At 41.5% G+C, this 16,682-nt stretch overlaps 1 protein-coding gene across 3 annotated transcripts in view; it reads left to right on the top strand.

The window, feature by feature from the left end:
* TBC1D4 (TBC1 domain family member 4) overlaps positions 1-16,682 on the top strand; it is a 220,791-nt gene that overhangs the window by 124,013 nt on the left and 80,096 nt on the right. For all 3 annotated transcript variants that reach the window (XM_082602289.1, XM_082602290.1, XM_082602291.1), the window contains exons 2-4: positions 9,967-10,554; positions 12,374-12,463; positions 16,021-16,125. In XM_082602289.1, coding sequence (XP_082458415.1) covers positions 9,967-10,554; positions 12,374-12,463; positions 16,021-16,125 — 783 coding nt within the window. The remainder of the gene's footprint in view (positions 1-9,966; positions 10,555-12,373; positions 12,464-16,020; positions 16,126-16,682) is intronic.

Below are 16,682 nucleotides of genomic sequence, written 5' to 3'. Positions count from 1 at the left end.
CCCCACAGTGGCCTCTTCAGTAATCTGCTGCTGCCCCACTCGCATCCAGCCACATGGACTCCCCACTGTTCCCTGAACGTGCCAGGAGAATTTCTGCTTCGTGGCCTTCGTACTTGGTGTGCTATCTGCCTGGAATGTTCCTCCCTCAGATATCTGTATGGCTCACCTTCTTGCTGACCTCAGGTTTTTACTCAAATATTTTATAGAGACACCTTTCTCTAAAATTGCAACTGTTCGGCCACCCCCTCCCAAAATTTCTGTCCCCGCTTCTGGGCATTATTTTTCTCATTGGCAGTTTTTACTATCTCAAATCCTTTATATTTTACTTATTCATTCTATACCCCCTGCTACAATTTAACTTTCACAAAGGCAACGTTTTTTTATTTAGCAACAGCTTCTCACTTCCTTCTTCTCCTTACACAGTACAAGTCAGACTTACATTTTAGATTTAATTAAACATTGTTGAATGTTTTCACTGTCCTAGCACTGTGTCAGGCACATTTGCACTTTTAGTTTAATTTTCCCAGGTTACCTTTGACATAAACATTGTGATTCCCATTTTGCAGGTGAAAAACCAGGATATGGTGTCTTTTCTACAGATAATCATAGATACTGGAATGGGGCTTTAAACTCTAGACCTCTAACTGCATGTTATATACTTTTCTAATATGCCATGCTGTGGACTAATCCACTTAAAAAAATTTATTTATTTATTTATTATTTTTGGCTGCATTGGGTCTTCGTTGCTGTGTGCAGGCTTTCTCTAGTTGCAGCGAGCGGGGGCTACTCTTTGTTGCGGTGCGTGGGCGTCTCCTTGTTGCGGAGCACAGGCTCTAGGTGTGTGGGCTTCAGTAGTTGTGGCGCACGGGCTCCATAGTTGTGGCCTGCGGGCTCTAGAGTGCAGGCTCAGGAGTTGTGACGCACGGGCTTAGTTGCTCCGTGGCATGTGGGGTCTTTCCGGAACAGAGCTTGAACCCGTGTCCCCTGCATTGGCAGGCGGATTCTTAACCACTGCACCACCAGGAAAGTCCCGACTAATCCACTTTTAAAAGAATGAGTTTGCTTTTGAAAGGGGAATTGAAAAGGACTCTCCTTGTCTGTCCTTTGCCATCTAACTTCTCACCCACCCCATCTTCTGTCTTATTTCCCTGTAGCACTAAACTCAGCCACTACTGAGGACATTCCATTCTCTTAATCAATCAAAATTATGAGTCCCCGGATTTCCTGTGAGTTACCCTCGTTTATTTTACATCTGATCACTTTTTCAAATTTTGAATGGTCATAAAGGCATGAGTCATATCTTTTGGAGAAGGAATTCAAAGATATGAGCAGTGAGACAGAATAGGACGGGAGGACTTGGTAGGAAGTTCAAGGAATTTCTCTCTCTGATGCTTGAACTAACTCAGAGGCCACCAGGAAACAACAGAGAAGCGCTGAGCCAAAAATGAGTTTGGAGCAAAGGGGCTGAGAATATCTAAGAACCAAAGCCTAATCTGAGAGGAAACTGTCTTGGCTGAAGCCCAAGACTCAAACCCAAGCAACTTGTATGACTGCAGTGTAAGTAGTAGAGATATTCTTGCTTTCTTTGGCGCCAAAGAGTCTCGTTACTTGTAATCTCATTATTCTTTCATGGTTTAACGGTTTTTTTCTTTTATAAATTTATTAATTTTATTTATTTATTTTTGACTGCGTTGGGTCTTGTTGCATGCGGGCTTTCTCTAGTTGCAGTGAGCGGGGGCTACTCTTCGTTGTGGTGTGCGGGCTTCTCCTTGCGGTGGCTTCTCTTGTTGCAGAGCATGTGCTCTAGGCGCATGGGCTTCAGTAGTCGTGGCTCGCGGGCTCAGTAGTTGTGGCTCACGGGCTCTAGAGCGCAGGCTCAGTAACTGTGGCATACGGGCTTAGTTGCTCCACAGCATGGGGCATCTTCCCTGACCAGGGCTCTAACCCGTGTCCCCTGCATTGGCAGGTGGATTCTTAACCACTGTGCTACCAGGGAAGCCCCATGGTTTAACTTTTAATGTAAACCGTTTGTTTCCCCATCTGTAAAACAAGATAGTGGGAACGGGTGATTCCATAAGAGTGTCTTTAACTTTAAAATTCTGTGATTTTTAAGACCACTGCATTATTCCAGTCGATTTTGACTCTAGACCTAGTTATAATTACACCTCTTTTTTACTGTGTAAGGTTTACTTTAAAATAATAATTTATATATTATTAATAATTAATATTATTAATAATTAATACTGTTAATATTAATATTTATATATTTAACCAAATACAAAGAATCACTGAAGTACTTTTGGATAAAAGTTAAAATGGTTTAAAAATCAGTTTTATTTCTTATTGAAATTGTCAGACAACGTCACCTTAAAAATGACAGCACAGACTGAGTGTTCCTCCAAAGTAACTGGGCTGGAACATCTTCATGGGTTCTTAAATAATGGTGATTTTTTTCCTTAATGTAAATGAACTATTTCATGGCACATATGTATCTTCCAAAATCAGTTTTTTCTCAAGATGCTGAACTGATCTTAATAGTTTCTTAAGTAAAACAGAATTAGAAAGGAAATCTATCCATCCCCTAATGGCATGTATTACTTCCAAAGCAAATACATTTCTTTTCCTTACTGTCTCTCTTTGATTGAGACTAGTTTAAATGATTAATTCTTCTCATTTGGCAGGTTTTTTGCAATTTACTTGAAATGTTTCCTAGTATTTTTTCCTCAACTTTTTTTTACACCTTTTCCCTCTTTTTTGTGCTTATCAAAATCTTGCTGTGCCTACTATAATTATTATAAAAAGATTAATAATGAATCAAGCAGCCAAGCTCATGTCCATTGTGAAAGAATGTACCCAGTTATTTTTTTTTGCTTTAAATATGTCTTAAGAGGCTTATTTTCCTATTCATATTTGTATCCATTTTTAAATGTTTGCTGAAGTTCATCTGTTTATCAATGAACTCTATGAAGAAAGAAGACATTGTATTATAGATTAATTTTCTCCTACCTTCATAATTAATAAGCCTTGGACACGTGATTATTTAAACAGCATAAGAAAGACAGTGGTACTCAAATTTAACATGCTTCTTTTTAAAGAAAACTAGAGAGTCTGTTCTTTAGCCCTGAACAATCAGTGTGTTTCCTGGTTGCAGAGTCAGGAAATACTTTACTTTTGAAGCAATAACGGTTATTCCCGGGAAGTTTTATAATTGGCTGCATAGCGATAACATCGACTTGAACAAATACAGCAAAATTACTGCTGGCTTATCTAGAATGCAAGAGAACTTCTTAAGCGCGACAGAGAGCTAATACTAAGGATTACATCAGTTTGGCATATTCACTGCTCTTGGAGGACGACTCCAGTTTTCAGCTTGCTTCCTGACCAAAAGGTATCTTTCCTTTGTGCTTTTTCAGTATCCAGACTTTTTTCCCTTGGGTTTGCTTAGGACTTTAAACATCAGTGTGTGGTAGTTGTAGAATCTATTTCCTTGTGAAGTCAGGTGAAGTGTAATTTTTACAATACCACTGGATTTCTTGGAATGTGATAACTAATTATGATAATTAATTAATGAGAAACAACAGCCTGACATCCAGGAGTCTAGTGGCAATTCTTCTTTCCTCTAGAGTGAGGAATTGCTTTAATGTCTGAATTTTGATACTTGAACTTACATTCTTTTAGTGAGATCACTGAAGGTGTAAGGACAGAATACTAGCTAAAGGTGGCCCTGTGCTTTTTCTAAATATCATGAGGCATTTGAAAAAAGCCCCATTTATTTTATCGCTTGTTGAAATTGGTTATTTTGTGTCAATGGAAATGAATAATGTCGATGACTTACAGTATTTCTGGCTTAATAATAGAGATGATTTTCCATCTTCTTTATTTTTATTTTATTTTATTATTATTATTTTTTGCGGTACGCGGGCCTCTCACTGTTGTGGCCTCTCCCGTTGCGGAGCACAGGCTCCGGACGCGCAGGCTCAGTGGCCATGGCTCACGGGCCCAGGCGCTCCACAGCACGTGGGATCCTCCCAGACCGGGGCACGAACCCATGTCCCCTGCATCGGCAGGTGGACTCTCAACCACTGCGCCACCAGGGAAACCCCCTTCCATCTTCTTTTAATGTACATTATTTTGTTCCTATATTGACATCGATGCTAAAATAAACCCATAGAAATTTGGATTTAGGTGAGATCTTTTTGAGCATCTTTCTCGTCCCCTACTTTACTGGCAAGGAAACTCTAGAAAGCAGAATGACACAAATTCTTGGCAGATCAGGGGACAGAGTATAAATCTCTTAATTCCTGGGTACAGGGATTATTAACTCCCTTTTCATTATTGTTATTTTGTGTTAAAATTATATGCTGCCGTACAATAAAAACTTTGCCTTGAATTGGCATTGAATTTTCATCAGACTCTGTGAGATGTAAGCACATTGTGAGCAGTGGCATTATTCGTAGCCAGAGTACTAAGAACTAGAGTATGAACCTAGAGCGTGTAGCTTGAGGTGTCTCCTAGCATCTGAAGACATTCTTGCAACACACATTCACTTCCTAGTTGGGGTGAGCACTGAGCAGAGTGGAAAGCCTCAGCTCTCTATTCTGGGGAGTGCCAGATCTCTCTTGTGTTATCAACAGGAATTTACTAACCCCATCTCAATCCTGGAGAGCTTTCATCAGGGTTCTAGGTGGTTGTTCACTATTTGTATATTTTTGTGTGCTGACAACTGTCACTCAGTTTTTTCTGAGCACAGAATTCTCTCCCAGTGGTCATATGGAAGAACTCTAGTAAGACACAAAATCACCACAACTCAGTCTTTCACTTAGGAGCTTAAAGCATTAACGGTAAAGAGAAAAAAAGACGTTGAAAGCTGTGATACATGCAAGGAGTCAAATTCATTCAAAAACACATCTAAATCAAAATCTAAATATACGTCCGTTAACACTGTCCTATAGGAGAATAGTGTTTTCCCAAAATGTCTTGTGTATGTGCAGGTACTGGATAGAGATTTTGTGTTTCTCTTGTGTTGCTTCTGATTGATCTCAAATAAGTGTCCCAACACAAAGTTTTCATGGTTCTCTGATAACTCATTTTCCCACTGTGGATATTCTACTGTCCTTTCTTTATCAGTGTGTCCCTTCTGGTATGGGCTCTGAGTGTGTCGGCAGGGGCTGTATAATGTTAACTTACATGTGTGTCTTCCACTTATAAGCAAAAACAGAGCTGAATGTTGTTAGATGAGTTTCACAGGCCAGCCTCTTTGCAGGTCATTGAAAGCTGCGTTTAGTCATGACCTGAGAGAAGATATTAAAGGCAGCTAGAATCTCTGTTTTATGGTGCATTTAACAATTCAAATTATTGGAAGATCAAATTACCTACTCAGTTTAGTCAAGATGATAAGCTTTGCTTCTATGAACTGGGTCATTAACTGAATTATATTTAGGTATTGAGCTTCTACCTGTGGTCACAGGGAAAGGTCCTGTGAGACTATAGGAATTCAGCCACTAATCAGATCTTCACATAACGGCTCTCAATGAGAAAAAGTACAAACTTATAGAGGAATTGATACAACTAAGGTCAAACTGACTTTATTTTCAGTCTTGATAGAATTAACTCTAATAATCATTAAAATATTTGTGACAAGATCAAAATTCTGCAGGTTCAAAAAAAATCCTACAGGGCTTCCCTGGTGGCGCAGTGGTTGAGAGTCCGCCTGCCGATGCAGAGAACGCGGGTTCGTGCCCCGGTCCGGGAAGGTCCCACATGCCGCGGAGCGGCTGGGCCCGTGAACCATGGCCGCTGAGCCTGCGCGTCCGGAGCCTGTGCTCCACAACGGGAGAGGCCACAACAGTGAGAGGCCCGCGTACCGCAAAAAAAAAAAAAAAAAAAAAAAAAAAAAATCCTACAGATAATATTTCTTTTTTTTTTTTTGCGGTACGCGGGCCTCTCACTGTTGTGGCCTCTCCCGTTGTGGAGCACAGGCTCCGGACGCGCAGGCCCAGCGGCCATGGCTCACGGGCCCAGCCGCTCCGCGGCATATGGGATCCTCCCAGACCGGGGCACGAACCCGCGTCCCGTGCATCGGCAGGCGGACTCTCAACCACTGCGCCACCAGGGAGGCCCCAGAGAATATTTCTTAATCTGCAGAGTCCGTAGAGACGCTTTGGAAATTTAGGTGCACTAGGGTTGTAAAATCAGATGAAAAGTATTTAATGAAACATGGTTAGTGAGGAAGGAGGGAGCCTTCTGCTTTAGGGCTTTGCCTAACCCACTAGAATCATTGTACTTTTTTCAGGGTTGAATATCTAGGTCGGTCTCCATAGCTTTGGCCCTTGTCAGACACTAAGGCAAAAGTAACATGACAGAGGGCTAAGGTTGTTGATCATGTGTTAGTACAAAGCATCTGACTTGCCTGGAGATATGTCAAATGTTCAGGGTGAGTCATTGAAACTATAGCATTTGGACTTTATTCTTTCATAGGAAATACTCTACTAGCAAGCTGAAAGTCTTGTGATTTTTAAACTGTGAATGTTCTGGCAGTATATCCCAAGGAATTATGTGAAAGAGAAGAAATTCTGGTTTTAGAATTGGTGCTAGAATATTTGAAGAAATACCTTGTATGTCTGAATGGGAAGCAACCCTGCGTGTAAGATGATCTCTCTCTTCCAAAGGTAGAAATTACCAAAAAAAGCTTTTTCCCCCCAGTCCACATATGGAGGATCTACTTTGTAGCAGGACTTACTCTAGGCTTTGGGGATACAAGGAAAAAATGCGGGAAAAGAGACAGAAATCACCACCCTCCTAGGGCTTACATTCTAGCAAATCAATTACACAGGATGTTAAAAGAGGTAAGTGCTATAGAGAGTAATAAAATGGGGGAAACTTCCAGGGGAATGCTGGCTGTGTCAGAGTGTGTCTCTGTGTGTGTGTGTGTGTGTGTGTGTGTGTGTGTGTGTTTTGGTTTAGGGGATGGATGCTGCCTCAAGGCGACATTAGAACATGGATTTAAACGAGATGAGGAGTGAGCCATCCAGTTATCTGGGGGCGGACTTGGAGTTCAGAGACCTTGAGGGAGGAGTCTGCCTGGCCTGTTCAAAGAGTAGCCAGGAAGCGAGTGGGGCTGGAGCACAGTGAGTGAGAGAGGGCTGCTGGGAGGAGTAAGGTCAGCGGAGACGAGGTGAGAATGAAAAGACGAAATCCAGGTTGACTGTCTAAGGGTCACATGGAGGATGTGTAGCCACAGTGCACATTTAATCTATATGTATGTCAAATGCAGAGGGTGAGGGCCCTGTAGGACATTGTAGGGATTTTGTCTTTTACCCTTAATGAAATGGGGAGCTTGGAGGATTTGCAGGTGAGCAACATGACAAGTTTAAAAAGGATCCTTTCTACTTTGGAGAGTAGATTGAAGGGGGCAAGGGACACCAGTTAAAAGGTTATTGCAGAAAACCAGATGAGAGAGAATGAGTTGTATTTCATTTTGTATGAATGTACCACCTTGTGTTCATCCTTTCACTTTTTTTCTCCAGTTTTATTGAGATATAATCGACATATAGCATTGTATTTAGTTCAAGGAGTGCAACTTAATGATTTGATACATGTATATATTGCAAAATGATTACCGTAAGTTTAATTAACATCACTCACCTCACATGGTTATAGACTTTTTTTCTTGTGAGAACTTTTTTTTTTTTTTTTTTGGCGGTACGCGGGCCTCTCACTGTTGTGGCCTCTCCCGTTGTGGAGCACAGGCTCCGGACGCGCAGGCTCAGCGGCCATGGCTCACGGGCCCAGGCGCTCCGCGGCACGTGGGATCCTCCCGAACCGGGGCACGAACCCGTGTCCCCTGCATCGGCAGGCGGACTCTCAACCACTGCGCCACCAGGGAAGCCCTGTGAGAACTTTTAAGATCTACTCTCTTAGCAAGTTTCAAATATACAATATAGTATTATTAACTCAGTCACCATGCTGTACATTACATCCCAGAACTTATTTATCTTATAAATGAAAGTTTGTACCTTTTGACAACCTTCACCCATTCCTCCCTCCCCTGCCTCTGGCAATCACCAATCTGTCCTCTTTGTCTATGAGGTGTTTGTTTTTTTTTTTTTTTAAGATTCCACATATAAGTGAGATCATACAGTATTTACCTTTCTCAGTCTGACTTATTTCAGTTAGCATAACGCCCTCAAGGTCCATCCATGTTGTCGTAAATGGCAGGATTTCCTTTTTTATGGCTAAATAATATTTATCACAGTTTCTTTATCCATTCATCTTTTGACGGACACTTAGGTTGACTTAGATTGTTTCCATGTCTTGACTATTGTGAATAATGCTGTGATGAACATGAGGGTGCAGGTATCTTTTCGAGAGAGTGATTTTGTTTCTCTTGAATATATACCCAGAAGTAGAATTGCTGGATGATATGGTAGTTCTATTTTTAGTATTTTAGGAACCTCCGTACTGTTTTCCATAGTGACTGCACCAATTTACATTCCTACCAACAATGCACAAGGGTTTCCTTTTTCCCACATCCTCCCCCAGTACTTGTTATATCTTGTCTTTTTGATGATTATCATCCTATCAAGTGTTAGGTGATGTTTATTGTGGTTTTGCTTTACATTTCCCTGACAATTAGTGAGCATTCACTTGTTGATGAATATTTGGGTTGTTTCCAGTTTTGGGGTATCGTGACTAAGGCATCTATGAATATTTGTGTACAAGCCTTTTTTTTTTTTTTTATTGCGGTACGCGTGCCTCTCACTGTTGTGGCCTCTCCCGTTGCGGAGCACAGGCTCAGCGGCCACGGCCCACGGGCCCAAGCGCTCCGTGGCACGTGGGACCTTCCCGGACCGGGGCACGAACCCTTGTCCCCTGCATCGGCAGGCGGACTCTCAACCACTGCGCCACCAGGGAAGCCCTGTGTACAAGTCTTTTTGCTGACGTACGTTTTCAGGGCTTTCACCTAAATCTCTAGGAGTGGAATGACTGGGTTGTGAGATCTATGTTTAACTCCCAAGCAGCTGCCAAACTCCTGAGGTAGCTGTGCCATTTTACATTTCTGCACACAGTGTATGAGAGTTGCTGTTGCTCCACATCCTGGCGGGTACTTGGACTTTTAAATTAATTAATTAATTTTTGGCCACATTGGGTCTTTGTTGCCGTGCGCGAGCTTTCTCTAGTTGCGGCGAGAGGGGGCTTCTCTTGTTGCGGAGCATGGGCTGTAGGCGCGCTGGCTTCCGTAGTCGTGGCTCGCAGACTCAGTAGTTGTGGCGCACGGGCTTAGTTGCTCTGCGGACCAGGGCTCGAACCCGTGTCCCCTGAGTTGGCAGGCGGATTCTTAACCACTGCGCCACCAGGGAAGCCCCACTTGGGCTTTTTGATGTTAGCCATTCTAATAGATATGACATAGTATCTTCCTGTGGTCTATATTTGCATTTTCCCTGATGGCTAATGCTGGTGAGGGGTGTCTTTCATCCAGAAAGTTAATTTTAGCCTCACTGTTGAAGCTTTGGTTCCTTTCAGCTGAGGCTCATAATAATTTAATTAAATAATTTATTTATCTCAGTCGTGGTTGGTACCTTAGCATGTTACACTTTATTTTTTATATTTAAATTTAATTTTTAACCTTTTGATCCCTTATAATACGTTTTAAAAGTACTCAAAGGTTATGTTATGATGATTTATTAAAGGTTGCAGTGGCCTGTATAGTCTCATGGTTTTGTTTTTAGGAAACGAATACATTTAAAAGGGGAAAGTATAAAAGTGATATAAAATTCCAATCTTATCCTTAAATCACTATGTCCGATAGTGTAATTTAAGTTTATGCTTTATCTTATGTAGGATCTATTACTTTCTTTGTTTTATCATTTAGGATGAGCGTACATTCTGTGATAATAACTGGTCTAGGTAAACATGTACGATCTCTAAATATTCAACTAAAGTGAGGATTTTTGAATGCTTTTCCAGGTTCCCGATGTTATCAGCAGCATAAGGCAATTATCGAAAGCGGCCATGAAAGAGGATGCCAAACCCAGCAAAGACAACGAGGACGCCTTTTACAACTCACAGAAGTTCGAGGTCTTGTACTGTGGCAAGGTGACCGTGACCCACAAGAAGGCCCCGTCCAGCCTCATCGACGACTGCATCGAGAAGTTCAGCCTGCACGAGCGGCAGCGCCTGCGGGTCCAGGGCGAGCCGCGCGCCGCGGATGCCGGCGACGACCCGGCGGTGTCGGAGGCCCAGGCGCCCGCTTCCCCCAACGACGTTCTGTCCGAGGAAGGGTATGGCGTCACCGACACCCACCCCATCTTCCCCGCGGCGCCCAGCCAGCCTGGGCCGGCCAGCTCTCGAGTCTGCTTCCCTGAGCGGATTTTGGAAGATTCTGGCTTTGATGAACAGCAGGAGTTCCGGTCTCGGTGCAGCAGCGTCACCGGTGTCCTGCAAAGGAAAGTTCAGGAGAACAGCCAGAAACCGCAGCCGCGGAGGAGGCATGCCAGCGCGCCCAGCCACGTCCAGCCCTCGGATTCGGAGAAGAACAGAACGATGCTGTTTCAGGTGCTGCCCTGGCCGCGGGCTCTCGTAGTGTTTCCCCATTCTTTGCTAGACGGAAGCAGCTGGTCGTCACTCTGCAAGCATCCAACCTTTCTGTCATATCCCTTGGGAAGCAGATAAGGCAGGTGGAGAAAGAGAGCAAACAAAGGAAAGTAGTGAAGGGGTGAGAGGCAGACGGGGAATGTAAGAAAAAAGGGAGCAGGGAAGGGAGAGGAAGAGAGAAGCACTTGCAGAACATCACGGAAAGTTGTTGGGGAAATAAGAATAGATTACTCTTAGCATCACCAGCATTTGCCTTAGGTTGATTCTTAAATAAATGTTATTTTTTTAAATGACTGCAGAAAGTCAATCTTATGAAGGGTTTGGAGATGTGGATCTGGGAGCGGGTGAATCTTCATGAAGGAGAAAGCATTTTCTAAAGAGAAAAAAAAGAAAAGCCCAGAGACTCATAGGTGTATTTTCAGATGAGAATACACCAATTTACTCTGTCATACAAAAGAGGCGGTTAAAGAAACATCATAGGCCTGATAATTTATTAGACCAGTTATTAAAATGATTTGGTGCAAGCTATATTATAGGTGTAAAAGATGATTCTTAATTCTAAAAAGTAGTTTTTGAAGTTGTACAGGGTATAGAAAAATGTCCAGTTCCACTTAAAAGAACTTAATTCTTTTTTTTTTTTAAAGGACTGTTATTATTTCCAGTTTAAAAAAAAAATTTTTTTTTAAACCCACATTTGTTTATTTATTTTTATTTTTGGCTATGTTGGCTCTTCACTTCTGTGCGAGGGCTTTCTCTAGTTGTGGCAAGCGGGGGGTCACTCTTCATCGCGGTGCGCGGGCCTCTCACTATCGAGGCCTCTCCTGTTGCTGGAGCACAGGCTCCAGATGCGCAGGCTCAGTAGCTGTGGCTCACGGGCCCAGTTGTTCCGCGGCATGTGGGATCTTCCCAGACCAGGGCTCGAACCCGTGTCCCCTGCATTAGCAGGCAGATTCTCAACCACTGCGCCACCAGGGAAGCCCAAAAGAACTTAATTCTTAACAATACCCGGTAGAGATTCTTTAATTACTCCTCAGGTTTGAAGATTAATTTGAGTTTTCCTCAGATTTGAGTTTTCTTGAAAAAAGGAGTGACTGCCCTTTTATCCCATTGCAAAGAGTCCCTGAGAAGGAAGTTGCACAGTGTACCCTGGTAAACAGTCCCAGTATGTAATATTTGCTTTATCAGAAGTTCATGGTGGTTTTGTTCTGTTTTGTCCTTGATAACACTAGGCATGTAAGTAAAGTGTCTATAGTCTTTCCTGTGGTGATATGTTAACTGAGTTTCCTCTCTTGTTTGGGCTACTGGATTTGTTCTTTTTCTTAGCTAGCCAGAGTCCGTGTTGTTAATTTTTTCTAAATGGTTGTTTATTTAAAAAGTTTTAAAATTTATCAGCCCAATTGCAAGTATATCTTTCTGTTGATCATTTGTGAGAAAGCATGATTATAAATTATAATTAAATAATTAGTATTTTTAGAAAATATAAGGTGTGGAAAGGTTGCATTTTTTTTGAAAAGAATAATTTCTAATTTGGAAAAAAAATGGTTTCTTGTAAATTAAGACCAACTTAACTTTCATGATTTCTAGCTGAAAGGAAGAAATGTGTTCAGACAGCTGATAATTGGGGTTGTAGATTTGGTTGGATTGGATGTTGACACACATGTGAGTATGTATGTCTGGGATAGAGCATTTGAATCTGTATTATTAGTCAAATATTTAACTGTAAAGTAATATGTTAGTTTCTTGATAAGTTGAAATTAATTGGAATATTTTTATTTTTAAGGTTGGACGGTTTGAGATTAACCTTATCAGTCCAGACACTAAATCACTTGTGCTTGAGAAGAATTTTAAAGATATCTCTTCTTGTTCCCAGGTATGTATTGAAGTAGATTATAGTATTTGAAGAAACCAATTAAAGCTTGTTTCTAAATTAACAAAATAACTGGGCTTAAACCCCTTCAGATTTTATTCTTAAAAGCATTTCTTAAGTAGATTTGTCTTAAACTAAGAGTGTTCATGTGTTTGGGTCCCTGCCAATAAGAAAATTCTGTCCAGGTTCCTCATTATCATAATCTTGTCCTCACTTTCATCAACCCTCTTTCCTCATGGTGTCACTTCATCAAAGGGATGGAAGGAAGTTTTGCGGTGGTGAGTTCTTTAGAAAATATCTTCACAGTTAGTGTTCCTCAGAATCTTGAGCAGTAGGTCTTGTGGGCATCACTGAGTCATATTTGCTCTTTATACTGTAGTAGGTAAAAAAAAGAACTAGTACTTTCAAGTTTATAAATGTAAATGCTAAAGTTTGAAAAGGAGGTTTTGGTATATATCTTTGTCCTTTACTTATTTTTAATTCTCATATTACGTATTTGAAAGTTTTAAAAATATCTATACAACTATGTGTGTTCAAGGTCATATTAGGCATAAAGTAGTGTCCTAAGTACCATAGTAATAATTTAAAATATCTATATAATTGTTAGAGCTACCCAAATATATGGCAAACCTAGAAAGAATTTCCAAAGATGTTGGAGTAGAGGGAATACCTAAAGTTGAATATGGGAAAGTTAAAAATGCAAGGATGCCTCTGAGGAGGTCCCTGGAATAGAGAAGCAGTAACTTCTTTCCTAGCAATGTACCTTAGGTGTACCTTCAGGGACCTGGATCTTGCCAAGGCCCTTTCCTATATTTTAATGTTGAAAAATAGACTGACTTTTTCTTGTTTTTAAGTTTTAATTTTGGAGTTAGCATTGCCATAGGTATGATATCCCGACGTTCTTCCCTTTGAAAATGATAAGCTTTTGTACATCTTGTTAATTACTCTCCTCAGCCTCAGCTAATGTGCTTTCACTTCTAGTATTTTGTTTTAATATTTGTTCTGTTATATGGAGACATAAAATTATGTTGTGAACATAACAATTTTCTACTCTAGTAGTTTAGAGAGGCAGCATCTGACTAGAGGAAGAATATATTGCAAATTTCTAAATTCCTACTTAAAGGACAAAAAATGTGGTAGAAAGATTATTCACTTTAACTAAAAAAAGTATTTATTAAGCATTCTTGTAATTACATATTTCCTGGGGGTCTCCGCGTGATCATAAGCTCTGTGAGGGCAGGTGTCTTATTCTGTAGGCCAGGGGTCCCCAACTCCCGGGCCGAGGCCTGTTAGGAACCAGGCCACACAGCAGGAGGTGAGCGGGGGTGGGGGAGCGAGGAAGTGAAGTTTCATCTGCCGCTCCCCACCGCTCCCCACCGCTCCCCATCACTCGCATTACCGCCTGAACCATGTTTGCCCCCTCCACCCCCGTCCATGGAAAAATTGTCTTCCATGAAACTGGTCCCTGGTGCCGAAAATGTTGGGGACCGCTGCTCTAGGGCATCAGAGAATAAGATGTGTTAAAACAGAGCTTGACACTTAGGTGTTCAATAAATGTTGAATGAATGCTTCTACATGTTGGGCCTTATGCCAAGTGTTGGGGAGAGAGTGATGTACAAACCAGTATACTTCCTGTTCCCCAAAGCAAGAGGAGTCATCTGAAAAGGCCGTGCCTCTCCCCCGTCCCCCCTCCCAGAAAGAAACTAGCAATGTTTCTCCCAGAAAGAAAACTAGCAATGCTTGTTGAACATCTAAAGGAAAAAAAAAAAGAAAGAAAGAAAATAAAAGAACCAGCCAAACCAAATATATAAACCTGGCAGTTCAAACAAGATTTTGGCTTTTCCTTTTTTTTTTTTTTTTCTTTTTGCGGTACGCGGGCCTCTCACTGTCGTGGCTTCTCCCGTTGCGGAGCACAGGCTCAGCGGCCATGGCTCATGGGCCCAGCCACTCCGCAGCATGTGGGATCTTCTCGGACCGGGACACGAACCCGTGTTGCCTGCATTGGCAGGCGGACTCTCAACCACTGCGCCACCAAGGAAGCCCTGCTTTTCTTTTTTTTTTAAAGCAAGCTTTGTATTCTAAGAATTCAGAAGAAGAATGAAACAAAAATATGAGGAAAATTTGTGCAAAGGCCTTTGATCAGAATAATTGTCAGGTTAACTTTCTCCTTCTCACTGAGTGGCCCAACTCCTGTTATTTCTTTCCACAGAATTGTACTGATAGAGGGTGGCCACATTTGGGAACAGGAGTGCTTTTTAACACATGCACACCTACAAATGTTTCTTTCTTCAGAATCGGTAGAGCTGTGTCCCTGGCAAGCATGAGGAATAAGGGAATGGTTTTCTTTACTGGAAACATTACCACTGCCCGAAAACTTGCTGAGCTAATGAGGTCCTGTGCATTTTTCCCATTTAGTACCAAGCTAGTAAAAGATATTCTTTAATCACAAATGAGTTGTATCAGATGGAATTTACTTTCACCTCATGGATTGTAACCTCACTCCTCCTTATTGACTTTTTTACTTTTTATCGGAGTTGATTTCCTTTTTCCATAGCCATTGGGTAGGTTGAGCTTATTATTGCAAGAATAGTGGTTACCGTTTATCAAACATGCCAGGAACTAAGATATTTCTTAGTTCTAAATCTGAAAAATTTCTTAGCATAGGTGCCATTACTATTATTTTATGATCAGAAATGGAACCTCAGAGGTACTTTTTAGCAATGCAGCACAATATCTCATACCTGGTAGATTGATTGAACCAAGATTGAAGCACAAATCTGTCTGATTCCAAAGTCTGTTTTCCTTTCTCTGGGATTCAGGTGATTGCAGGACAACTTCAAATTTTTTGTCTTCTTGACTTTTCAAAGTACTGTGCTTTCTGTTAAAATAACAAGGTGCTGTCTACTAATTGGTGTGTATGTATTCAGGGCGATCGAAATTTCTCAGATGATTCAGAATTTTTTATTAAGTGTAGCTGAGGTTATTTAGCCTGTGTTCAGGAAGTACAGATTTGTGAATTTGGATAGTTGACATCTGCAATAATTTCTTTAATGTATTCATCTTCTAACAGTTGTGGCTCCTTGAATGTCTATCAATAGACAAACATTCTAGTATTTTTAATGCTTGCTTTAGGGAATGGCATGCCATTTAATTAGAGCATTGTCAGTTTTAATGATTCTTAGCCTCATATAAACAAGAACAGGGTTTATAATGAATCATCAAACTGCCCTTTCAAAGATGACCAATAAATTGAAAACTCCATTACTTGCAAACACTGAGTAGCGGTTTTTATTACAAGCAACAGTGGGTCATTCCATCATATTTTTCCTCTTGTGGCCCTGAGTCACAGAGTGTTTGCCAGAAACAAAAAGAAATCTGAGCTGGTCTCACCCTTTATTTTATGTATCAAAAGACCACCGAATAAGTTTGCTCTGGCATTATGTCCCCTATCACAGTGCCGTGAAGGAGAAATTCATGGAAGTGTGAAAGCACAGAACTATGTCTATAGTGTTGGTTAAAAGGACATAATCCCATAAACACTGCCCTTCTTCCTTCTCTAGGGTATAAAGCATGTTGATCACTTTGGCTTCATCTGTCGGGAGTTGCCGGAGCCCGGGCTGAGCCAGTATATCTGTTACGTGTTCCAGTGTGCCAGCGAATCTCTGGTAAGTGGGGTGACTGCTGTCCACGGGCTCCTGCCCACACCTCCGGCTGATGGGAGACTCATCTCTGATGAACCCAAGCGTCACAGAACAGCCATCCGTTGAAAAAAGAAGAGTGCATCTAGAAATAGGTTTTCTGCCCTTTGAAACAGCACCACAACAGAAAAACAAAAACAGCTTGTCCTGGTCATTTTTAAGCCTAGGTGATTTTCTTGAGTTTAACAAATCTGGAAATGTTACCGGGAATATTTTTAAAAGGTAGGAAAAGCCTAATAATAGGAGAAGAGCTGTTCCTCTTTCCATTGCTCATGTAAGAAGATAGGGAAGACCTCTTATTCTCTCAGCTGCTCTAACATCTCAGAGTAGATAAGGCTTATTTCATCAGGGTGGAGAACGATTTTGTTTTTTCCTTTTTCTTTCATCAGCCCCTGTCCTCATTTGAAAAGTACTTTCTTTTTTTTTTTTTTTTTTCGGTACGCGGGCCTCTCACTGTTGTGGCCTCTCCCGTTGTGGAGCACAGACTCCGGACGCACAGGCTCAGTGGCCATGGCTCACGGGCC

The sequence above is a fragment of the Mesoplodon mirus genome (assembly GCF_964341445.2).
Source record: "Mesoplodon mirus genome assembly, chromosome: 17".
Lineage (NCBI taxonomy): Eukaryota > Metazoa > Chordata > Mammalia > Artiodactyla > Ziphiidae > Mesoplodon > Mesoplodon mirus.
Note: the sequence above shows the minus strand (reverse complement) of the source record. Positions and strands in the feature narration are given on the sequence as shown.